This window comes from Chrysochloris asiatica, unplaced genomic scaffold (genome assembly GCF_000296735.1).
Source record: "Chrysochloris asiatica unplaced genomic scaffold, ChrAsi1.0 scaffold00116, whole genome shotgun sequence".
Taxonomy (NCBI): Eukaryota; Metazoa; Chordata; class Mammalia; order Afrosoricida; family Chrysochloridae; genus Chrysochloris; species Chrysochloris asiatica.
The window spans coordinates 6,365,718-6,390,346 of NW_006408634.1; the positions used below are offsets into that span (position 1 = coordinate 6,365,718).

Here is a 24,629-nt window from a genome sequence, read left to right on the forward strand (position 1 = left end):
GGTTGTGAGGGAAAGAATGACTGAGGTTTGCTGCGTGAGCATCAAGTATTCAGGGGGAAGATGGGGATCTGGTTTGGGGGGGAAAAAAGATCTAGAGTTCTGTTTTGACGTGCTAAATTTAAGACATTGTTGGTCATATGCTGTCCAGTTGATTCCATCTCCTGGTGACCCCTGTGACAGAGTAGAACTGACCCATGAGTTCCGAGGTTGTCATCTTTACAAAAGCAGACTGCCACATCTTTTTTCCAGTGGTCCTCCTGGCAATCCAAGGGAATATGTTAGGGAGAAATGGGGGATAAATTTAGCCAGAACTCACGAAAGAAGTTGCTACAGAAGGGCAAAGATGAAGATGTTTTTATATCTGCAGAATCCAATCCGGTAGCCACCACATATGACATATGACGTGTGTGAGTGTATCTGAGGACAAGTTTTATTTCATGTCAATTTACATTTGAATAGTCACGCAAGACTGTTGTTGTGACGTGCTATGGAGTGACAATAGTGACTCTGTATAGGGTTCCCGAAGAGGGGCTGGTGGGTTTGAACCGCCGATCGTGAGGTTAGCAGTCCAGTGCTTATCCTACAACTCCACACCAGGACTCTTGACTGTTGTTGTTGTTAAGTGTTGTCGAGTCGATTTTGGACTTGCGACTAGTAGCTACCATATTGGACAACGCAGGAGACAGTAATTAAACCCATGGATCTGGATGAGATCACCTAGGAGAGAGGACAGAGGAGCTGAGGAGGGAACGCCTACAGTGAAAAGCCTGACTGAGGAAGAAATGTGCAAAGACGAAGAGGGAGTAAGGAAAAAAACCAGAGGAGGGGAAAGTCCCTTCAGCAAATTTTCATTCATCACCCTCGTTGCATTCTGGGAAATGTAGTCCCTCTAGCCCTTGTTGCATGCTGGGAAATGCAGATTCCTCTCGTACACAGCAAAGAGTCCCTCCCATTGAATGCAGGGAGCTATAGTTCCCACACTGGGTTCTGAAATTGTGGTTATTTTAGCTGTTGTAACAGAGAAACCCCCACATCTAAGTGGCTCAACACAGTAGGTTGTTTCTCACTCATATAAAATCCAAAGCGGTGTTCCTGATTGGAGACCAATCTCCTCCAGGTGGTGATTCAAGGACTCAGGCTACTTTGCTTTTGTGCTTCTTCCTTTTGAGGTCCCTTAGGACCCCCAGAATTCTTTCCTGGGGTCTCTACATCTGGCCACAGGCAGAGAAAGCGCAGCCGTTCATGGGGTGGGGAGAGAGGCCTTGTGAACAGCCACAAGGCTAAAGCTAACCAGGTCTAGCTGTCCGTGTCCCAAAAGGAAAATGAAATCAGTGCATGGACAGAATCCTTGGGTGGTGCAAACAGTTAACAGGTGTGGTTACTGACTGAAAGGTGGGAGATTCGAGTTGACCCAGAAGCACCTTGGAAGAAGAACCAGGCAATTTAGTCCAGAAAAAAAACTAGCCATTGAAAACACTATGGAGCATAGGTAGGCTCTGATATGCACGGGATTAGCATGAATTGGAATCAGTTTGATAGCAACTATTCTTGTTTCTTTTATTTGGCGGGCGGTATGGGTGAAGAGCTTGTTAGTTCATCATACTGACAGCTGTAACCTGCTGTTGGCCACTGGGAGCTCTGGGTCTCTTGTCGCCCCCTGGGAGCTGTGGGCCTCCTCACTGGCTGATCAGGGCTGAGGTCTTATCTATTAGTGACTAGGAGGTGAGGGTCCCTCTTGGCCACTGGGAGCTTGGAGACTGTTGTAGCCCCTGGGAATAATGATCCCCCAGTTAGCAGCAGATGTCATTCTTTGTCAACAATGGGGAGATGGGGATCTCCTCACTAGCTGCTAGGATATGAGTCTCCCACATTGGCATCTGGGAGCTGTGGTTCCCTTTTCTGAGTCTGGGAGATGGTGGTTGGCCACTGGGAAGGACCTCCCGGGTGGGCCAGGGGGAGTGAGGTCCCCTGGGAGGCCAGATCCCTTGTGGACTTCTGGGAGGTGAGGTCCTCTGGTGGGCCCCGCCCTCAGCAACACTGACCACTGACCCTCCCCTGCAGGAGAAGGGCTCCACCTTCCTGCAGCTGGGCTCTTCCACAGAGCAGCAACTTCAGGTCATCTTCGAGGTGCTGGAGGAGTACGACTGGACATCCTTCGTGGCGGTGACCACACGAGCTCCGGGCCACCGGGCCTTCCTATCCTACATCGAGGTGCTGACGGACGGCAGCCTGGTGGGCTGGGAGCATCGGGGGGCACTGCTGCTGGACCCCGGGGCTGGCGAGGCCGTGCTGGGGGCCCAACTCCGCAGTGTCAGCGCTCAGATCCGCCTGCTCTTCTGCGCGCGGGAGGAGGCCGAGCCGGTGTTCCGGGCCGCGGATGAGGCCGGCCTCACTGGGCCTGGCTACGTGTGGTTCATAGTGGGGCCCCAGCTGGCTGGGGGCGGGGGTTCGGGGGCGCCTGGGGAGCCCCTGCTCTTGCCCGGAGGCGCCCCGCTGCCTGCCGGCCTCTTCGCTGTGCGCTCTGCTGGCTGGAGGGACGACTTGGCCCGCCGTGTGGTGGCTGGTGTGGCTGTAGTGGCCAGAGGTGCCCAGGCCCTGCTGCGTGACTATGGGTTCCTGCCCGAGCTCGGCCACGACTGTCGCGCCCAGAACCGCACCCACCGCGGGGAAAGCCTGCACAGGTGAGGGGGGGGGCCCGGGGGAAAGGGGAAGGGTGTGGGGTGCTGGATGGCTAAGTGGTCTGAAATGGACCGTGTTCCCTGTCAGAGCCTCAGTACCTTAGTCACCTGGGGCTATCATAACAGAAATACCACACCTGGGTGGCTTTAAAGCACAAAAATCGATTTTCTCACAGTTCTTGAGGCTAAAAATCTAAATCTGGGCCTGATTGTCGTTGTCGGTTGGCTTGGATGTTTTTTTGGTTCCTTGGCTTGAACTCACCCAAAACCACTCTCGTTAAGTTGATTCCCACTCATGGCAGATCTATGAGAGAGTAGAACTGCCCCATGTTATTGTAGCTCTGTGCGGTGGAGTCGGTTCCAACTCAGAGCGACCCTGCACAGGGTTTCCGAGGCTGTAAATCTTTATGGGAGCAGAACGCCTCACCTTTCTCCCGGTAGTTTCGAACTGCTGATCTTGTGGTTCGCAGCCCAGTTCATAACCACTACGTTCCTTAGGGTTTCCCAAACTGTAAATCGGTATGGGAGCAGCCAGCCTCATCTTTCTCCCACCTAGTGGTTGGTGGGTTTGTACTGCCAGCCTTGTCAGGAGCAGGTCAATGCTTAACCCACTGTGCCACCAGGACTCCTTTCTTGGCGTGTAGACATTCCCAGCTAGGCATCTCTGTGTCTCCTTCATCTACCCTGCTCCTTTTACAATCCAGAAATACTCTGAGAACCCACAATATTCAGGAATGATCCAAGTAACTTCACAAAGAAAACGCTTATTTGGAAACAGAATTATATCCACAGAAACAAGCATTAGAATTCCAACTCATCTTTTGGAGGGACACCATCTGGTCCCTAAGCAACATTTCCTTTTATGTAAAGTGGATATCATTGGGTCTTCCTTCTGGGATTTAAACAGGAACCCTGGTGGCACAATAGGAGAGGCTTTGGGCTGGTAATCTCAAGGTTGGTAGTTCAAAGCCACTTACTGGCATGGAGAACAAAGGCTTAGTGATCTGCTTCTATAAAGACTTTAGTAAACCCAGTGGGATCATTCTACTCTGGAACACAGAGTCGCTAGGGGTCAGAGTCAACTCTATCGTAATGCATTTGTTTTGAGTTTTCTGGGGTTCAATCAAATAATTTGGGGAAAGCACTTGGCATACAGTGAATATAGTTCTGTTTCCTAATTCTAAGATGCACATTAAAAACAAACAAACATTTTTAATGTCTTTAAAATCAAGTTGGGTCTTAAATTTGATGGCTTATCATGATTTAATTGGCAATGTTTTGTTTTGTTTTTCCCTTTATGGTGCATAAGATAATTGTCCACTGACGTGTCCCCAGGTGGCTTAAAGAGTTCCGTGCTTGACTATGAGCTGAAAAGTTGGCGGTTCAAACTCACCCAGAGGTGCCTCAGAAGGCAGTCCTGGTGATCTTCCGAAAGGTCACAACCTTGAAAACTCTATGGAGCAGTGCTGCACACATGGGGTCCCCATGAGTTAGAATCAACTCACTGACAAAGTATTAATAACAAAATACTGCGCATCTTACACGTGATGACAGTTTTGATTTGACTTAATGAGATATCCTGGTTCAGTTATAACCCAGTGGCCCAAACAAGATAGAAGGTTGGTCCTCTCTCACATAACAACCATCCAGACAGAGCTGAGCACACTAGGTTGTCAGGGGTCAGCTGCTCCATGTAGTCATTCAGGACCCAGGATCGTGCTCTCCGAGGCTCTGCCATCTTCCTTCTGCACAGTTGAAGCTGGATCGTAAGCATGTCTGATGGCTAATTTGTGAGAAGGAGGCCATAGAGAGGAAGTGGAAAGCAATCAGTTGCTTTTTGTCGTTGTTGTTATAACTAACTACAAAGATAGGTATTCTCTTTAAATTTCATTTCTTTTGTTGTTATTGTTGAGAACATACAGACCAAGACATATGCCAGTTCAACAATTTCTCCATGTCCCATTTAATGACATGGATTACATTTTTTGACTTTTGCAGCCCTTCTTACTCCATGCCTGAGTTGATCCTTTCATAGTACCATGGACTCACTGCCCTTTAAAGGTCCTATCTAATCTTTCTAGAGCAATTGCCTTTTAACAAATTGTAGTAAAATACATTTAAAAATTGCCATTTTAAATACTTTCAAATATACAATCCAGTGTTATTAATGACACACACAGTATTATGTAACATCACTATGATTTCCAAAACTTTTTCATCACCCCAAACAGAAACTCAATATCCACTAAGCAGTACCATTCTTCCCTCCCCCGCAGATCCTTGTTATTGTTAAGTGCCATCGAGTCAGTTCTGACTTATAGTGACTCTGTCTAGGGTTTCCGAGGAGTGGCTGGTGGGTTTGAACCACTGATGTTGCGGTTCAAACCAACCTTTCGGTCCAGTGCATTATTCTACAGTGCTATAACAGAACCCCAAGCCCTTGGCAACCACTAATCTACTTTCTGTCTCTATGTGCTTATTAGCTTTTTTAGACATTTCATTTAAATGGGCTCATATATTATTTGTCCTTTCTTTTTTAGTTGGGTGTATAACTTTTTCATCCATGTATTAGACATCCACCTTGTTCAGGATAATGAGGAGTAATGAAAAGTTCACAAACACAGTATGATGGCTAACTTGGCTCTTAGAGCTTTCATTTTCTCACCTGTTTAAATGTAAAGGAAAAATACAGGGCTATTGATGGACAGGAATCCTGGAGTGGTGCTGTAGGATACACACTGCACCGCAAGGTCAGTTTGATCTGCAAAGTTGGTGGTTCAAATTCACCAGCCACTCCTTGGAAATCCTATACAGGGTCGCTATGAGTTGGAACCAACTCAATGGCACTTAACAACAGCATTGATGGACAGGCAGCTTGTCAGACTATGGTGGCTTGCTTGTTGCGATGATGCAATGCCACTGGCATTGCAAATTACTAGCAGGGTAATTTGGGGCCTTTTGTGTCTGGCTTTTCTCACTTAGTATGTTCTCAAAGTTCATCCATGTCTGAGCATGTATTAGAACTTCATTGCTTTTCATGGAAGAATAATATTCTATTGCCTGAATAGATGACAGATTATTTATCCATGCATCTGCTGATGGACATGTGAGTTATTTTCACTTTTTGGCTATTGTGAATGATACTTCAATGAACATCGCTGTATTAGTATCTGTTTCGATTCTTTGGGGTGCATATCTAGGAGTGGCATTGCTGGGTTATATGGTTAAGTGTGGCGCTGTAGAATAAGCACTCGACTATAACGTCTATTTGAACCAAAAGCTTGGTGGTTCAAGCTCACCAGCCACTCCTTGGAAACCCTTATACAGGGTTGCTCTGAGCCAGACTTGATTCGATGGCAAACCACCACCATCACCATGGTTAAGTGTTGGGCTTCTAACCTAAATGTCAGTGGTTTGAACTCAGAGGCTGAATCATGTCATCTTTAAAGAAAGATAGTTTTACTTCTATTTTTTTCTGACTTGGATGCCTTTTCCTTCTTTCTGTTGTCTAATAGCTTTGACTAGAGATTTCAGTACAGTGTTGAGTGGCTATGGTGAAAATAGACCTCCTTGTCCTAGTACTGACCTTTTGAGCAATTGTATTGGTAAGAAGTGGTCACATGGCCAGGGCTGATGTAATGGTTGTTGCAGTCAGAGTTCATTCTGATTGGCCAGCTGTCAGTACTGATTGGGTAGTGCTTGTGCTGTCTTGGGTGCATAGATATTTTGAATATCTTCCAGACACATGGTCATGGCTGGCTGCAAGGAAGGATGGGAAATGAGGCCTCCAGCTGGGTGCACCCAGCTTATATTACTTTAGAAATGACTGGATATAGCATCTCCACCTTGGAAAGTGAGGCACTGGGTGAGTTTGGTGTTTTGGTTTTCTAATACTAGTATAACAGAAATACCACAAGTGTGAAGCTTCACAGAAATGTACTTTCTCACAGTGAACAGAGTGCCGACTGTAGGGGAAATCTTTCTGTCTACTCTGAGGGAAGGTCCTTGTTGGTTTTCAGCTTCTGTTGCTGTGTTCTTTGACAAGCTTCATGTAGGATCTGTCTTCAGCCATCTCTGCTTCTCAGCTCGCTGGCTCATCTGCTCCTTTCATTAAGCTACACTGATCTTGGCCTCTTTCACATAACAAATAAAACCCTATTCCCACAGGGGATCACAACCACAGGTTTGTTGTTGTTGTTAACTGCCCTTTAAGGGTTATGATTCCAAGCTATATCCTGGGGGAGACACAAGTCAGCCTGTAACATTTGGTGAGGAGGGGGAGAAGTGGTGGGTAGGGGAAGAAGATGTAAAGCAAAGGAGGGTGAGTTGGGAATGGGATCAGGGACAGGAGAGTGGGAAAAGCTTTCCTGGCTCATAAATACTTACTGAGCACCTGCTAGGAACGAGGGCTCCTGCTGGGCCCTGGGAACGCAAAGATGAGTAAGACCAGGGACCTTACTTCAAAGCGCGCAGAATCCTGCAGGGGTGGCAGACAGGGACGGGATAGTGACAACTCAGCGTGGTGCTTGTGGCATTGGCCAGAGCATGGGCCTTGGGGAGCATCAGGGAGGGGCACTGGCTTGGCTTGGACATTTTTAGTGCTAGAAGCAGTGTCTCATTAGGGAAACGGTGCTTATTTGGAATGATAAACAAGCACAGACACCCAGATACCAGGAATTGAGGCTGAACCTGGGGCTAGCCTCTTTCATCTCTGTCTGCCTCTCTCTCTCTCCCCGCCCGCCCCGCCCCCCTCACACACAGTGTGTCTGTCTTAATCTACCTAGCTCTCTTTCCTCCTCTCTCTCTTACACACACAGGCTTTCTGTCGCTTCTCTTCCTTTCTTCTGTCTCTGTTTGTCTTTCAGTCTTTGCATCTCTTTTTTTCTCTGCTTGTCTGTCTGTCTCTCTCTCACAGTCTATCCGTCTCCCTCTTTCTCCTTTCTTGTCTGTCTTTATCACACACAGTTTCTGCCTATCCATCTCTTTCTCCTTTGTTTTCTGTCTGTCTCTCACACATACACCACACACTGTCCTTTTGTCTCTCACACACAGTCTCTGTCTAGCCATCTCTCCTTTTTTGTCAGTGTCTCATACACACATGAAGCCTGTTAATCCATCTCTTTTGCCTTTCTTTTCTGCCAAGCACTGTTTCTTTCGTTTGTTGTTAGGGGCCATCCAGTTGGTTTCGACTCATAGAGATCCCAGGTGCAACAGAATGAAACACTGCCCGGTCCAGGGCCAACTTCACAATCGGTGCTGTTTGAGCCAATTGTTATTGCTACTGTATCTGTCAGTCCATCTCAGGGTCCTTGACGATCTTCACGTGGCACGATGTCTGTCTTCCTCTATCTGTGCTTCCTGGTTTCTGTGCCTAATCTCTCTCCCTCACATAGAGTCTGGGTTTCCCCACCTCTTTCTCTCTCTCTCTCTTCTCTGTCTGCCTCTCTGTGTGTTTCTCTGAGGCATGCCTCTCCCTGAGGTCTATGAGTTCTCACGGAGATTTTCTGCTCCGTCCTCACTTCAGTCTGCCCTGGCCAGACACCGTCCCTCCAAATCTTGCAGCTAACATCCTCCCAAGAGAGGGATTCTGTGGGCCCCAATCTGCCTTCAAACCAGGATACACAAGTCATGGGTCATCCATGGTGTAAGAGAGGTCTCTGGGAGGAGGGGAAAGTTGGGATGATTTACTCATTCATTCACTCCTTTATTCACAGCAGCCTTTTATTGGATGATGTACAACCAAAATGCTCCCTAGAATTCAATATTGTGAGACTCTGTCTCTCATACTTCAGACATGTTATCAGGAGAAACCAGTCCCTGGAGAAAGACATCATGAGTGTCCTTCTCCAGGGGACTGGTCCCTCCTGATAGCATGCATATGAGGCTACTGAAAATATCATGACTTGGGTCAGGCGCACCTTACTCACTTACTTACTTGAGAATCTACTATGTGCTAAGTAGGTGGCATCCAGTTGGTTCCAATTCATAGCGATCCCAGGTACAACAGAGCAAAACATCCTTACAATCAATGCCAGGTTTGAGCCCATTGCTATTGTCACGTGTCATGGAGGGTCTTTCTTCCTCTTTTTTTACTGTCCCTCTACTTTACCAAGCATGATGTTCTTCTCTGGGGACATAGGCACAGGGAATAATAGTGTTGATTAAGGCCCCTGCTCTCACAGAACATATTGTTTAAAGGGTGTCTTGATTTGATGCCAGCTGTTCCTTGGGAGACAAATGTAGACTGTCAAAACTTAAACCCACTGCCATGGAGTTAGCTCTGACATATAGTGACCCTACATAGGCTTACTGAGACTGTGAATCTTTGCAGGGAGAGGACAACCTTTATTTGCCTCCTGCAGAGTGGCTGGTGGGTTTAAACCGCTGACCTTGCAGCTAGCAGCCCAGTGCCCAAGATGCTGTACTCTCTCCTAAAGATGACAGCCTTTGAAACCCTCTGAGGCAGTTCTGCTGTGTCCTGTAGGGTCACCATGAATTGGAATGGGGTCAGTGGCAGTGGGTTTGGCTTTGGTATGGAGAACGCACTCACTCTCTGTCTCCCCATTGTTCTGGCTGGCTGTTGTTGTTAGGTGTTGTTGAATTCATAGCTACCAATTCATAGCTATCCTATGCACAACAGAATGCAACATTCAATCTGAGCAAATAATCCAAGAAGCTGGATTACATGAAGAAGAGCTGCCATCTTCACAATCATTGTTATGCTTGAGCCCCCTTGCTGCAACCACTATGGTACTTCATCTCATTGGGGGGTCTTCCTTTTTTTAAACTGACCCTCCACTTTACCAAGCCTGATGTTCTTCTCCAGGGACTGGTCCCTCCTGATAACATGTCTGAAGTATGAGAGACAAAGTCTCACATATCTTGACTTTTAAGGAGCATTCTGGCTGTACTTCTTCCAACATAGATTTCTTTGTTCTTCTGGCAGTCCATGGTACTTTCTATAGTCTTCTCCAGCACCATAACTCAGATGCAGTAATTCTTCTAGGGTCTTCCTTATTCTATTGTCCAACTTTCACATGCATATGAGGCCACTGAAAATATCATGACTTGGGTCAGGCACACCTTGCTCCTCAAACTGACATCTTTGCTCTTGAACACTTTAAGGAGCTCTTGTATAGCAGATTTGCCTCATGCAATCTGTTGTTTGATTTCTTGACTGCTGTTTCCATGAGTATTGGTGGTGAATCCAAGAAAAATGAACTCTTTGACAACTTCAGACTTCTCTCCCTTTATTGTGTTATTTATTGGTCCAGTGGTGAGAATTTTTGTTTTCTTTGCATTGAGATGCAACCCATATTGAAGGCTATGGTCTTTGATCTTTATCAGTACGTATTTTAAGTCCTCCTCCCTTTCAGCAAACAAAGTTGTATCGTCTGCGTATCACAGGTTGTTTATGAGTCTTCCTCCAATTCTGATGCCACATTCTTCTTCATATAGTCCAGCTTCTTGAATTATTTGCTCACATACAGACTGAATAAGTGCAACCCTGATACATACCTTTCCTGATTTTAAACTACTGATTGTCCCCTTGTTCTGTTCAAACAACTGCCTCTTGGTTTAAGTACAGGTTCCTTATGAGCACAATCAATTGTTCTGAAATACCCATTCTTCGCAATGTTATCTGTACCTTGTCATGGTCCACGCGCTTCAAAGTCACTGGATAGTCTGCTTTCAGCCAAGATCCGTTTTACATCAGCAATGATATCCCTCATTCCACATCCTTATCTGAATCTGGCTTGAACCTCTGGCAGTTTCCTGTCAATGTACTGTTGCAGCTGTTTTTGATTTCTCTTTAGCAAAATTTTACTCGCATGTGCTATTAATGATATTTTCAGGTGATTTCCACATTCCGTTGGGCCACCTGTCTTTGGAATGGGTACAAATATGGATCTCTTCCAATTGGTTAGCCAGGTAGTCGCCTTTAAAATTTCTTGGCATAGATGAGCAAGTACCTGACAAATATGTGTTGTAAATCCTAACCCTTACATGCACTCAGCTGCTAACCAAAGCAAAGGTGTTTTGCTATAACAGAAACACCACAAACAGCAGTGTGCTCTCTCCCGGTGAGGAGGCTACAAGTTGAATTCAGGGCTCCAGCTCCAGGGGAAGGCGCTCTCTCTGTCAGCCCTGGGAGACGGTCCTTGTCTCGTCTCAGCTTCTGTTTCTTGAGTTCCTTGACGATCTTCATGTGGTCTGGCATCTGTCTTCCCCTTCCTGTGCTTCCTGGTTTCTGTGCATAATCTGCTCCTTTTCTATCTCAGAAGCAATTGGTTTATGGCCCATCTTACACTGATGTGACCTCGCTAATGTAGCAAAGAAATCCTCATTTCCAAATGGGATGACATGTACCAGTATTGAAAAAAAAAACCACAACAGCCCTCTGCCATGGGGTGAATTCCTACCCATAGTGACCCATAGGGGCTCCAAGGCTGCAAATCTTTACAGACAGCCACATTCTCCTGTGGAGCAGCTGGTGGCTTTGAACCACTGACCTTTTGGTTAGCATCTGCATTTGTAAGCACTGTGCCACCAGGGCGTTTTAGCCACAGATATGTTGTGATTGTTAGATGTCACTGAGTCAGATCTAACTCATAGTGACTTTATACACAACACAACAGAACACCGCCTGGTCCCGCACCATCCTCACCATTGTTCTATTCGAGCCCATAATTGCTGTTATTGACAATGTTTTCATCTCCCAACACTACATCTGATGATGTTCTGCTATTCACTGGTGAGACCTTCAGAAGTAGTCGGCCTCTTCTTCCTAGTCTGCCTTAGTCTAGAATCTCTTCTGAAACCTGTCCACCCTGGGTGACCCTGCTGGGATTTAAAATACCAGTGGTATAGCTTCCAACATCACAGCAACATACAAGCCACCACAGTATGACAACCTGACAGATGAGTGTCTAACCCACAGATATTGTTGTTGTGTTAAGTGCTTTTGAGTCGGTTCTGACTCAGAAACCCTGTGTAGGAACACTGCTGACCTTGCAGTTCAAACTCACACTTGCAGTCGAGTCCTGATCCTATAGGATTCTAACCCACAAATACAGGGGTTATGGTTTCATAGCTCATATTTGCGGGGGGTGGGGGGGTGGGCAACCATTCAGTCCACAACTATGGGGAAGACAGATCTTGTGAAAAAAAACATCAGCAGGTGAAAAATGTCTGTGATGGAAATAGCAAAGGGGGCATGTGATAAGGAATGTGTAAGGGGCGAGTCGGAGTCCGGGTGTGGCGCTATAGGATAAGCACTGTACTGCTAACCTTAAGGTCGATGGTTCAAAGCCACCAGCTGCTCCTTGGAAACCCCAGATAGGGTCACTATAAGTCGGAACCGACTCTGCGGCACTTAACAAGAGCAACAACGGGGCAAGGTTAGATAGGGTGGTTAGGAAAGGCTTTTCTGAGTAGGTGAAGTCTGGAAGAGAAAAATGGATTAAAGAGGAGCCTAACATCAGCAGTTCAAACCCATCACCCACTTTGCGAGAACAAGATGAGGCTTTCTGCTCTTGTAAAGATTTGTCATTGCGGTTATTAAGTGTTGTCAAGTCAGTTCCGACTCATAGTGACCCTGTATAGGGTTTTTGAGGAGTGGCTGGCTGCAGTAAGCAGTCCGATAACATCACACTAGGGCTTCATTAAGATTTATAGCCTCAGAAACCCTATACAGGATGGCCCTGAATTGGCATCAACTTGATGGCAATGCACTGGGATTAAGGGGGTTGGGAGGAATCCTGGTGGCTCTGTGACTTTGGCATTGGTCTGCTAACTGAAAGGTTGGTGGTTCAAACCCACCATCTGCTCCATGGAAGAAAGATGTGACCGCCTGCTGCTGTAAAGATTGCATTTTGGAAACCCTGTACAGGATCACTGTACGTCCGAATCAACCCAGCGGCAGTGGGCTTGGTTTTGGTTTGAAGGGGGTTGGGAGGATCTCATGTCACACAGTGGGTTAAGTGTTTGGCTGCTAACTGAAAAGTTGGCTGTTTGAATCCACCAGCCACTCCATGGAAGAAAGATGAGGGGCTTCTGGAAAGATTTACAACCTTGGAAACTCGGGGGGGCGGGGCGGTTCTCCCCTGTGCTATGGATTGTCATGAGAATCAACTGGAAGGCAGTAGGCTTATTTTGTTTTGTTATGGGAGTCCTGGTGGAACTCTGGTTAAGTGCTTAGCTGCTAACTGGAAGGTCAGCAGTTCAAACCCACCAGCTGCTCTGTGGGAGAAAGATGTAGCTGTCTGCTTCTATAAATAGCTATATCTTTGGAAACCCTATGGGATAGTTGGACTGTATTCTATATGATCGCGGTCAGTCTGAACCAACTCGACAGCACTGGTTTGTGTGTGTTTAAGGGGTTTAGAAGATGGGAGTTAACCAAGAATAGAGTCTCTAAGCTGGCACCAGTTGGTAGCACTGTAGTAGCTGAGGGTGGGTGAAGGCGGTAGAGTTAGGAGTTGGGGTAAGACTAAGTTGTGGGTCCAGCCTGGCCCTAAGGACCTTGAATCCAGGCTGAGTGGCCAGGACCTTGTTCTCGGGACATTGCTGAGCAAAGAGGCCAATTTGTGCGTCTAGATCTTGAAAATTACGGTAAAGTCCCATCTAGGGCTTTGTCTGCCATCGGCTGCCAAGGAATCCAGCCCAGGCCCTCATATGTCCCCTCCTTGTGCCTGGACAGGTACTTCATGAACATCACCTGGGACAACCGGGATTACTCCTTCAATGAGGATGGGTTCCTGGTGAATCCCTCCCTGGTGGTCATCTCCCTCACCAGGGACAGGACCTGGGAGGTGGTGAGTCCCAGCCCAGACCTCAGGCATGGAGAGGGGCTAGAATCCTAGCTCCTGGGGAGGAGGGAGCTGGGGGTCTGAAAGAGGAAAGGAATCCTGGGTCCTAGGGGAGAGAAGGGGTATGAAGGTCCAGGGTCTGAAGAGAAATGGATACTTGGGTCCTGAGGGGAGGAAGAGGCAGGGGTCCAGGGTTTTCAGAGAAATGGACTCCTAGGTCTTGGGTGGGCGGAAGAGGAAGCTGGCATTCGGGCGTCTGAGTCTGAAGGGTGGAAGAGATGCGCCCCTACTCCTAGATCTGGAAAGCAGGACACCTGAGAAAGCCCCTCCAGGTATGCTGAGCCCCTGTCTCCCACCAAGGTGGGCAGCTGGGAGCAGCAGACCCTCCGCCTCAAATACCCGCTGTGGTCCCGCTATGGGCGCTTCCTGCAGCCTGTGGATGACACGCAGCATCTCACCGTGGCCACACTTGAGGAGAGACCTTTTGTCATTGTGGAGCCTGCTGACCCCATCAGCGGCACGTGCATCCGAGACTCCGTCCCCTGCAGGAGCCAGCTCAACCGCACCCACAGGTGGGTGACAGCAGAGACCCCCGAGGTCCAGTCTCAGAACCCTCCTTCCTGAAGCCCAGTTGTCCTGACCTTGTCCTGGCCCCCAGCTGCGTCCCCTCAGAACCTTGGACTCCCAGACCTCACAAGCTTCCCCGCTTAGGTCCCAAGAATCTGGTCGTCCAACTTTGTGACTTTAGGCAAATCATGTGACTTCTTTGGGCCTCAGTTACCCCAGAAAGTGCCTACCCTAATTTTAGTTGGTACCTGCCCCTCTCAGACCCTCACCCTATGGGAGAGTCTAAGTGGGGGGATCACCAACACCAACTGCCCCCCTCCTCCCCTACAGCCCTCCACCAGACGCCCCCCGCCCAGAAAAGCGGTGCTGCAAAGGTTTCTGCATAGATATCCTGAAGAGGCTGGCGCACACCATCGGCTTCAGCTACGACCTCTACCTGGTCACCAATGGCAAACACGGGAAGAAGATCGATGGCGTCTGGAACGGCATGATCGGCGAGGTGAGGCCGAGAGGGACAGGGTGAGGGCGGAGCCAAGAGTGGGTGGGCGGGGCATGGTCAGAGGGGTGGGCCCAGGCAGTGTTTGGGTTGGGGCCGGGCCTGGAGCTTCTTGAAGTAGGAATTTCAAGGTCAAGGGAGACAGGCCCAGGAGGAAAGAGCTCCTGGATGAGAAAGATGGAGCGCTGAGGGTAGAAACAGTCTGAGAGTGCAGAATCTAGAACAGGGGTTGCTGGTTTGTGGGTGGAGCTAGAGGTGGGACTCCTGGCAGAAGGGCGGGGCCTGAAGGAGGAAACCCAAAGCCTGAAAGGCGCGAGACTGAGGCAGCCGGTGGAGTAGGGGCTTCCACTTCCCACTCCTGTTCCTCATTGCTCACCTCCATCCTCCCCAGCCCTACTCTGTGTCCTTCCCCCTGTTATCCACCCCTTCATCCCTCCTAGCCCTTTCTCTCACCCTGTCCTCTGGTCAGCTCCGGGTCCCCGCCGGCTGCCCTCAACTCCCTCCTGGTCCTCACCCCAGGTATTCTACCAGCGCGCAGACATGGCCATTGGCTCCCTTACCATCAACGAGGAGCGGTCTGAGATCGTGGACTTCTCCGTCCCCTTCGTGGAGACAGGCATCAGCGTCATGGTGGCGCGTAGCAACGGAACTGTGTCCCCCTCGGCCTTCCTCGGTGAGCTGGGGCCTTGGGACTGGGCGTCGAAGAAATGGATACACCTTCCAGCATTGCCTATACCCTGGTGTGAACTTTCAGAAGTGGCCTCACTTCTTAGCCTTAGATTCCTAACTGGTACAGTGAAGAACACTTTCTCTAGCCAGGAGCATTTTCACATGAAGGAAGCTTGGGCTTCCAGAATCTCCGCAGATGAGGCCTCTCCTAAGATCTCGTAGTTGGTGTTTTGTTTTGTTTGTTTGTTTTTAACTTTTTATTGTGAACTGGGTGAAGGTTAACAGAGCAGATCAGTTTTCCATTCAACAATTCATAGACATTTTGTTTCATCTCACGGACTGCAATCCCCACAGTGCAACATCACTCATCCCACTTCCTCCCTGGGTTTCCTGTTGCCATTCCTCCTCCTTTCCTGTCCCTTCTGAACTGTGTGTGTGTGTCCTTGGGTAAATGCTGCTCTTTAGATCTAAAATGGTTAATGATTCTAAGGAGGGCATAGTGTGATCATTCCCCTTATAGAACTGCCTATTGTTTGGCTCAAAATTGAACCATGGGGGTGAGTTCATTTCCAGCCCTGCAGGGGGACTAAATGCCATAGTCTGTGTGTATGTGTGTGTGTGTGTGTGTGTTGGGGGGAGAGGGTGACTTCCCATCAGTCTATCTCTGACCAGTAAGCCTGGGCTTTTTTTTATGATTTTTGAGTTTGGTTCCACATTTTTCTCCTACTCTATCCAGGACCTTCTAATGTGATCCCTTTCAAAGCAGTAGGTACTTGTAGCTATTTTTATAGTCCTGATTTTATATTCTGTTTTTAAGAGGGTTGTCCAAATTATATAAGCTTCGGGCCCCACAAAACCCAAGTCTGTAAATCCAGTACATAAGTATGAGCGGAGGAAAGGAGATTAGTTTAGTATTGACACAGTGTAAGCACTCGATCACATCAGCCTATGTTTTATTGAGCACCTACTATGTGCCAGGCTCTGGGCTGCCCATTGGGAGCATAGTGGTCCCCAGAGACAGACACACACTTCCTGCCCACTGGAAGCTCTCAGCCTTGTGTGGGAGACCATCAGCTTAAAGGGACTCCTGAACCAGCTCACTTCAGATGGTGAAGAAAGATCAGGACAAATAGAGTGGGTGGGCAGGAAAGGTCCTTTTGAGGAGGTGACTTCAGTGCTCTGTGGGTCTGCATGGAACAGCATAGGGAACAGCAAGTATAAAGACCCCAAGGTGGGAATGTGCATGGAGCGTTTGTGGAAGAGCAGGTGATTAGAGGGGAGTGTGCAAGGGGAGAGGGTGGAAGGTGAGGGCTGGCAGGGAAAGTGGGGGACAGATAGCACAAGGTCTCATACCCAAGGGTAAGGAGTTTGGGGTTTACTCTTATTACAGTAGCAAAGGTGCTTTTGTGTTTCAAGTGCAAGGCTTGCATAAGCTTTTCATTTCACTTTATTGTGGGAAAAACACATACACAACAAACATGCCATCTCCACAGTTTCTACATGTACAATTCAGTGGCCTTGATGACTACATGCTTCAAGTGGTACCAACATTCTTGCTATCATTTTCCATTAAATTCATTCCACCACCATGAACTTCGACTCCGTGCCCCCTCAGCAAAGCCTCAGTGGCAAAGGCTTGGCCTATAGACAGTAGGATGGTGGTAGATGATTTCTGTCAGGCTTTTGGGTTTTCCCACTGATGTCTCTGTGGAAGCAGAAGGCCTGTGGTCAGGCTACTGCAGAGGTCGGTGGCAGACGGGATGGGACTGTGGACCCAGAATGAGAGAGTTAGAGTGAGACCATTGGGTATCTCCAGGTCTGGTTAGGAAAGTGACATACCAGGTGAACTGGTGGCTTGATGTAAATCTGAGGGAAACTGAGCTAAGGCAAGACTAACCCCTTCCCTAAACCTGAGCCTTTGGATACCAATGTTATGAATTGCTGTTGAGAGTAGAATTATGCTTCATTGCATTTTCATGGCTGTCACTTTCTGGAAGTCAATTTCCAGACATTTCTTCCAAGACACTGCTGGGTGGATTCAAACCACCAAACTTTTGGTTAGTGGCTAGCCTAGAGCTTAACAGTCGGTGCCACCCAGGGACAAGGCTTTGGTTAGCGGTTGCATTTACTGAACTGCAGAGGACAGGGGATGAAGCTCACATGGGTCAGCTCCCATCTGTCTCAGCAAGCTCCTGAGAGAAAGGAGGGGTTGAGTAAAGGGATGTCTCTTCCTTTTGGTCCTTTGCTTTATTATTTATTTTCATGTCTCCTCTCTGGTGGCCTCCTCTGCTGTAAACTCCAAGCTCTCTGCACGAGGTCCCTACCCTCAGGGGCGGACCAGGTCTAATTTATTTCTCATCAATGTGCTCAGTGGAGGCAAGACGGTCTAGTGATGCTCCAGGGTGGTCTCCCCACAGTGACCAGAGCAGCTTGCACAGGACCTGGAAGTCATATCACCTGGTCCTTGTTGCCTGGAATGGATGCTTTGAGCTTAGTTGTCAGATAACAGGAGACACCGGGTCTTGGGGCCTGAGGAAGGCTATGAGTAGAATAGAGCTTGGTGTGGCCGACAGGTCAGCCTGGCGCTTCTGGGCGGGGACTTTAGAGGCAAAGGCAGAGAAAGCATTTCTCATTTCGCAAACTGAAGAGTTGCTTTTTGCTTTTATGGGGGCTTTCATATTTTATGTTATGTTTTGATTGTTGCTATACAACCAGTTTCTTGAAACTTTTTTTTTTTTTTTAAGGTTTTTATTGTGGATTGAGTGAAAGTTTACAGGGCACATCATCAGTTTCACATTCAACCCCATTCATATGATTTGTTTCATTACATTGATTATAATCCCCTCCATACATCATCAGTCAACAGTGTTTCTCTCTATCCTCTTTAGCTTTTTTTGGGGGGGGGAGGAGTTTCTTGAAACTTTTGATTGTGAACTGAGTAAAGGTTTACAGACAGCAGATCCTTAGTTTTGCCTCCAACCAGTCCTACACTTGGTTGCATCTCGATTACAGTAGTTCCCATGACATCATGGAGCCCACTTGCTCCCTGTGTTTCTTGTTTCCAATCCTCCTCCGTGCTCCACCCTTCTGGATTTTGTCCTTAGGCAAATGCTGCCCTTTTAATCCTGAGTGGCTGACTATTGTATAGTGTGCATGGGTCGCTATGGGTAGGAATCTACTCAATGGCATTAACAACAACAACATACCTCACTAGTGTTGACGCCCCTACATATTTAACTAGTGCTGAGCTGAAAATTGAGCCACCGGGGTGAGTTCAGTTTCAGCCTGAAGGGTGACTACAGGCCATATAGTCTCAGGTTCTTTTAGACTCTATCCAACCAATAGGAACTGAGAGTTCTTGAACGAGTGGGCAGGCTGCAAAGGAGGGCAGGAGCAAGACTGATGGACTAAGTCATGGTCTTGAGGGCATTAGGGAACCAAAGGGAGGGTTGGGAGGGAGGGAGCAGCCTGATCAGTTCTGGTATAGAAAGACCCTCATGGACATATGGGGCCTGGACTGGAGGCAGAGGAGGAGGTCAGCGTTGGGCTGGCCTAAGAATGGAGAGAAATCCAGGTAGGACTAGTGGAGAGGAGGAAATGGCTGGGGACTGACCAATTCATGTCTAGAGAGGACAGCACTTGGGGGAGTGGCCTGTGACTGAGTAGCTGCTGGGGCCCCCAAGATGAGGAACCCAAAAGGGGGCACCGTGCTCAGTGTGGGATGTAATGAAAGACCTGGAAGTGTCCAGAGGGAAAAGTGGGGTGCAGGAAACCCATTTAGATGACACTTTGTTTATGGAAGGAGTCCTGGTGGTTCAGTGGTGAAGCACTCTTCTGCTCGCAGAAATGTCTGCTGCTCCAACCTTCCAGCCGCTCAGCGAGGCATCTGCTTCAGTGAAGATGACCTCCCCACTGCCTTCCAGACAATTCTGACTCACAGTAACCCTAAAAGACAGATTAGAACTATCTCATAGTGCTCTGGGAGCGTAGTGGTTACGAATCAGGCTGCCAACCTTAAGGTCAACAGTTTGAAACTACCAGCCGCTCCGCGGGAGAAAGATGAGACTTTCTGCTCCCGTAAAGATTTACAGCCTTGGAAACCCTGTACAGGGTTGCTATGGGTTGGAACTGACTCCATGGCACTTAACAACAACAATGGCCTTCCCAAGGCTGTTATCGTTTTGGAAACAGACAGCCATTTTTCTCCTGTGAAATGGCTGGTGGGTTCAAACTGCTGACTTTTCAATTCGTAGTCCAATGCTTAACCCACTGAGCCACCTTGGAAACCCTATGCTGCAGCTCTACTCTGTCCTAGGCATCAATTTGACAACGCAAATTGACAGACTAGGACAGGACAGACAGGGGCTGTATCCACACAGGTCTGGGGGTGAGTCTGCGGCACTTCCCCATAGCTTGGCAGAGCTATGACCTCATCCTTTTGCTCTCAGAGCCCTATAGCCCCGCTGTGTGGGTGATGATGTTCGTCATGTGCCTCACCGTGGTCGCCGTTACCGTTTTCATCTTTGAGTACCTCAGTCCCGTGGGCTACAACCGCAGCCTGGCTACTGGCAAACGTGAGTTCCCTTCTATCATCCGCCTAGCTCAGAGTCCACCCACCCCTTGTGAGAACGGACTACATTTCCCAGTAGGCCCTGAGGCGGAGCTAGGGCCTCTTGGGGGGTGTGGAGAGGTAGAGACCCCAGAGACCACTGGGAATTGTAGTTCTTTCGACTCCCTTATTGAACAGCGGTGATTTGGGGCCCATGCCCCGCTCCTGACCCCCTGCAGGCCCTGGCGGCTCAACGTTCACCATTGGAAAATCCATCTGGCTGCTCTGGGCCCTGGTGTTCAATAACTCTGTGCCCGTGGAGAATCCTCGGGGGACCACCAGCAAAATCATGGTACTTGTATGGGCCTTCTTCGCCGTTATCTTCCTCGCCAGCTACACAGCCAACCTGGCAGCCTTCATGATCCAGGAGGAGTATGTGGACACCGTGTCTGGGCTCAGTGACCGCAAGGTGTGTGTGTTTAGGGGTGGGGATAGGGAAATGGTGTCAGAGGAAGTCGTGGGGGTCTTTTCCTAAGTAAAGTTCCAGATAGGTAACATGGAATGTTCCAGAAGAAGAGAGGGTGTGTTTCAAAATGAATTATTTAAATATTGTTAGTATAGAAAGGGAGAGTTTCGTAACGTTCCAGAGACAGTGATGCCAAATAGGATACATGCTTACCTCGGACATATTACGGGTTCAGTTCCAGACCATCACAGTAAAGCCATCCGAGTGCATTTTTTGGTTTCCCAGTTGTTGACACTACACTGTTGTTTATGACATGTGCAACAGCATTATGGAAAAGTGAGAATTACCAAAATGTGACACAAGAGACATGAAGCAAGCACATGAAGTTAGAAAATCAGTATGACAGACTTGCTCAATTCAGGGTTGCCACAGACATTCAATTTATTTAAAACAAAAAGCAATATATGTGAAGCACAAATGAGCCTAGCAATAAAATGAAGTCTGTCTGTATTGGCATAATGCTTTTTATGTAACTCTCAAATGTCTATGAATCTGGTACGCCTATTTTCAGATGCAGAAACAGAGGATCTTAGGTAAGACTTGGTACGCTGGAATTCTAAGTCCATACTCTTCTCAAACTGTGACGAAGGGCATGTTTTTGAGATTTGTGATCCATCCACTGGAGACCAATGCGTTTGTATAATCCAATAGAAACAAATCTCTAAAAGAAAAACGTAAAGGCAAGACTTAACAAAAGTCAACCCCAAATGATTTGATTTCTTAGACGCCAGGGGTATAAAACCATTCCATGAAATTGCTCTCTTGCTCATGCTCGATTTCTGTACTGACCTCCTTGTGAGTCACAGTTTGTGCAAGAATAGTAGTGGGCTACAGACCACACTTTGGAGACGGTTAAGACCGATGAGCAGATTGAGAAATCGATTAACTAGAGTACAATTAGCATTTCTTTTTTAACGGAGTGGGAGAGAGTAGAATATAAAATATGTTGACTGAGTCTTACATAATAAGAATGAATGTTGTCTTATGAAACGTTTGTTTTAGTCATTTACATGCGTGGCATTGAGCCAGCACATGCTAGTATAGCTGTGTCTGTTGGTGAAGGGGTGAGTTCATTCCAAACTGATTGGTACATAGCAATTGGTGCCAGCCTCTGCCATGCCAGCCCCTGGTCCCATGATCCAACCAGTTAAGGGTTCATGCCTGGCACGCTGGAGGCCTCCAGGACCCTTCTGCAGTTCAGCCGTGTAGTCAGTGTTCTTTCTGATGGGGAGATAATCAGGCTATGTTGGTTGTCAAATATACCTGTATATACCAGGGCCTTCCAAAAGTTTGTGGAACATTCCATTTTTCCACAACTTTCAGAAGCCTTCTCATATGTGTGTGTGTGTGTGTGTGTATGTATGTATATATATAATACATATGTGTGGTATGCAGGTGTATATAATCTACTTGCTGGCACATACAGTTAAGGGCTCGGCCACTAATGGAAAGGTTTGAATTCACCCAGAAGTACTTCAGCAGAAAGGCCTGACATTTTACTTCTGAAAGATCATGTTGGGTTGTTAGCCTCTGACTCCTGGCGACCACATGTGTGTTACAGAGCAGAACTGCTCCAGAGGTTTTTCTTGACTGAAATCTTTATAGAAGGAGATTGTCAGGCTTGTCTTCCATGGAAACACTGGGTGGGTATGAAATACCAACTTGTCAGTTAGCAAACCACTTGAGACACCAGATCATTGGTGTTGGTGGTATTGAGTTGGTCCCAACTCAAATCAACTCTGTATAGGGATTCCAAGGCACAACCATGGCCGTTGAAAACCCTCTGGAGCACAGTTCTACTCTGAAACAAGTTGGATCATTGTGAATTGGAGTTAACTTGCTAGCAATTGATTGACTCGTGTATCTTTCGGTTAAGCCTGTCTCAGTGGTATAGGGAAAATCTACCAGTATGGATGCCAAGTGAGACATTGAAAAGTATTTCCTACTATATGGGTCAACTTCTGGTGTGGCTCTGTGAATCTGTACTGGACTGCAAAACACAAGGTCAGCAGTTCAAACCCACCAGTTGCTCTTTGGAAACCCTATAAAGGGTCACTGTGAATCAGAACTGATTCGATGGCACTTAATAACAACTATATAGGTCAGCATCCATTAAGTTTGAAAAAACAAGCAACCGTTTCTGAACTGGGGTACTCACCAATTAATTGGTGGTAGTCCCCTAGGACAGGGCATGTGGGTCAAAATGTCCCCTTGGGGGCGCCCTGATGACTCCCCATTCTGTCCCAGTTCCAGCGGCCCCAGGAGCAATACCCGCCTCTGAAGTTTGGGACAGTGCCCAATGGGTCCACGGAGAAGAACATCCGCAGCAACTATCCGGACATGCACAGTTACATGGTGCGATACAACCAGCCTCGTGTGGAGGAGGCCCTGACCCAGCTCAAGGCAGGGTGGGTGCAGACACAGTGCGGGTGGGGACTCAGGGACAGGGTGGGTCAGGCTCAGCCCTGAGTCTCAGGGGACAGTCCAGGGTAGGTGGGCTCAGAGGTCACAGAGAGTGCAAGTGGAATCCCACCCCTCCCAGGAGAGGGGCATCCCTGTGATATTTTTGAAAATCCACCAGTTATACCTAGGATGTTCTGGGTCCAGACTGTCAGGGTTCAACTCCCCTGCTTGGCTGTGTGACCTTGAACAAGTGACACAACCTCTCTGAGCCATCTCAGTTTCCTCCTGTGTCAGGTGTGGGTGACCGAGGATGAGATGGGTCAATCCACGCAACACATAGAATGGTGTCTGGCACACGGCATGTGTTTATTTATTACTGCTGTTATTAGCTTCATCAATACATCTGAGCTCACTATAATCTGTACCGGGATTTATGCCTTTTTTGACATCGGTTCCCCAAATCACAGGGATAAAGTTAAGATCTGTCCCTAAAATGCAGCTCAAGATGATCACAAAGCTGAAAAAAAAATTATTAACACAGCGCTAAACATCATAACACCCTGTACCTCATTTACTTAGACATTCACTCTGTGTTGATTTCCTTAGCCCTTATTCTATGCAACCGCAAGGTCAGCAGTTCGGACTCACCAGTTGCTCCTCAGAAACCCTATACAGGGTTGCTATGAGTTGGAACCCACTCAATGGCACTTAACAACAGCAACAATGCTCGATGCAAGGAGACATGATGGTACAGAAGCTGCTACCCACAAGGTTGGCAGTTCAAACACACCAACCGCTCCCAGGAAGATAGCTAGCTGCATAAAGATTAGAGTCTGCTTTATAAAGATTAGAGTCTCGGAAACGTCATGGGGAAATTCTACTCTGTCCTATAGGGTAGCTAGCTACAAGGCAGAATCGACCTGATGGCAGTGGGTTTGGCTTTTAATTCTTGGTTCAACTCTGTGGCAAGCAGTGAGCAGACAGACAAGAATCCCTGCCTTCAGGTAGCTTAGAGTCTGTTGTTTGGTTCCATAGAGTCCGTTCTAGCTGGTACTGACTTTACATACAGCAGAACAAATCACTGCCCAATCCTGCACCTTCCTGAGCCCATCATTGCCTACACTCTGTCAGTCTGTCGCAGTGGGCATCTTCCTCCTTTCCCCTGACCCTCTGCTCTACCAAGCTGCATGTCCTTCTCCAGGGACTGGTCCCTCCTGATAATCTGTCCAAAGGCTCACCGTCCTTGCTTCGAAGAATACTTTCTGGCTGTACGTCTTCCCAGACAACTTAGGTTGTGCTTCTGGCAGTCCATATGCTACATTCCCTATTCTTCCCAACACAGTAATTCAAATGTTTCAGTGCAACAAACATGTAGACAGAAGAAAGAGCAAGATCATTTCAGAGTGGGACAAGGGGTCAGAGGTTGACTGGGCAGGGCTGGTGAGGGTAGGCTTCTCAGAGGAGGTGACATTTGAGCAAGTGATGCTGTCAAACTAAGTGGATTTCTGGAGACGCAGCCTTCCAGGCAGAGGGATCAACATCTGCCTGGAAGGTATGCAAAGGGCCTGAGGCAGGAGGAATCTTGGCTTATTGAAGATCAGCAGCAAGGCCAGTGTGGCTGAAGGGTGGAGATTCAGAGAAGTGGGTAAGGGGGTGGGAGGGAATGGGTGGTTTGACTCCAAGGTCACGGTCAGGACTGGGTTTTGTTTCAAGCTCAGTGAGAAGCCAATGGAGCAAGGAGGGGCTGGTTTTAAGCAGGAGGAGAGGACTGATCATTTCTTTTCTTCAATGTCCGTCCGTCTGTAGTGTGGATGGATAGAAGGGAAGGAACCTGTGTGTGTTGGACCAGTGAGGATATCACCCCATATCCAGTTCGGTTTCCCCTTTCCTCTACGCACCCCTCAAGTTGTTGTTTGTTAAGAGCCTTCTA

At 47.9% G+C, this 24,629-nt stretch overlaps 1 protein-coding gene across 1 annotated transcript in view; it reads left to right on the forward strand.

Moving 5' to 3' along the window:
- Window positions 1–24,629, forward strand: part of GRIN2D (glutamate receptor, ionotropic, N-methyl D-aspartate 2D) — a 58,476-nt gene that overhangs the window by 6,801 nt on the left and 27,046 nt on the right. The window contains exons 3-10 of the mRNA XM_006868158.1: window positions 2,062–2,681; window positions 13,381–13,495; window positions 13,850–14,061; window positions 14,387–14,555; window positions 15,072–15,225; window positions 19,670–19,795; window positions 20,010–20,239; window positions 22,544–22,704. Of these exons, the coding sequence (XP_006868220.1) occupies window positions 2,062–2,681; window positions 13,381–13,495; window positions 13,850–14,061; window positions 14,387–14,555; window positions 15,072–15,225; window positions 19,670–19,795; window positions 20,010–20,239; window positions 22,544–22,704 (1,787 nt within the window). The remainder of the gene's footprint in view (window positions 1–2,061; window positions 2,682–13,380; window positions 13,496–13,849; window positions 14,062–14,386; window positions 14,556–15,071; window positions 15,226–19,669; window positions 19,796–20,009; window positions 20,240–22,543; window positions 22,705–24,629) is intronic.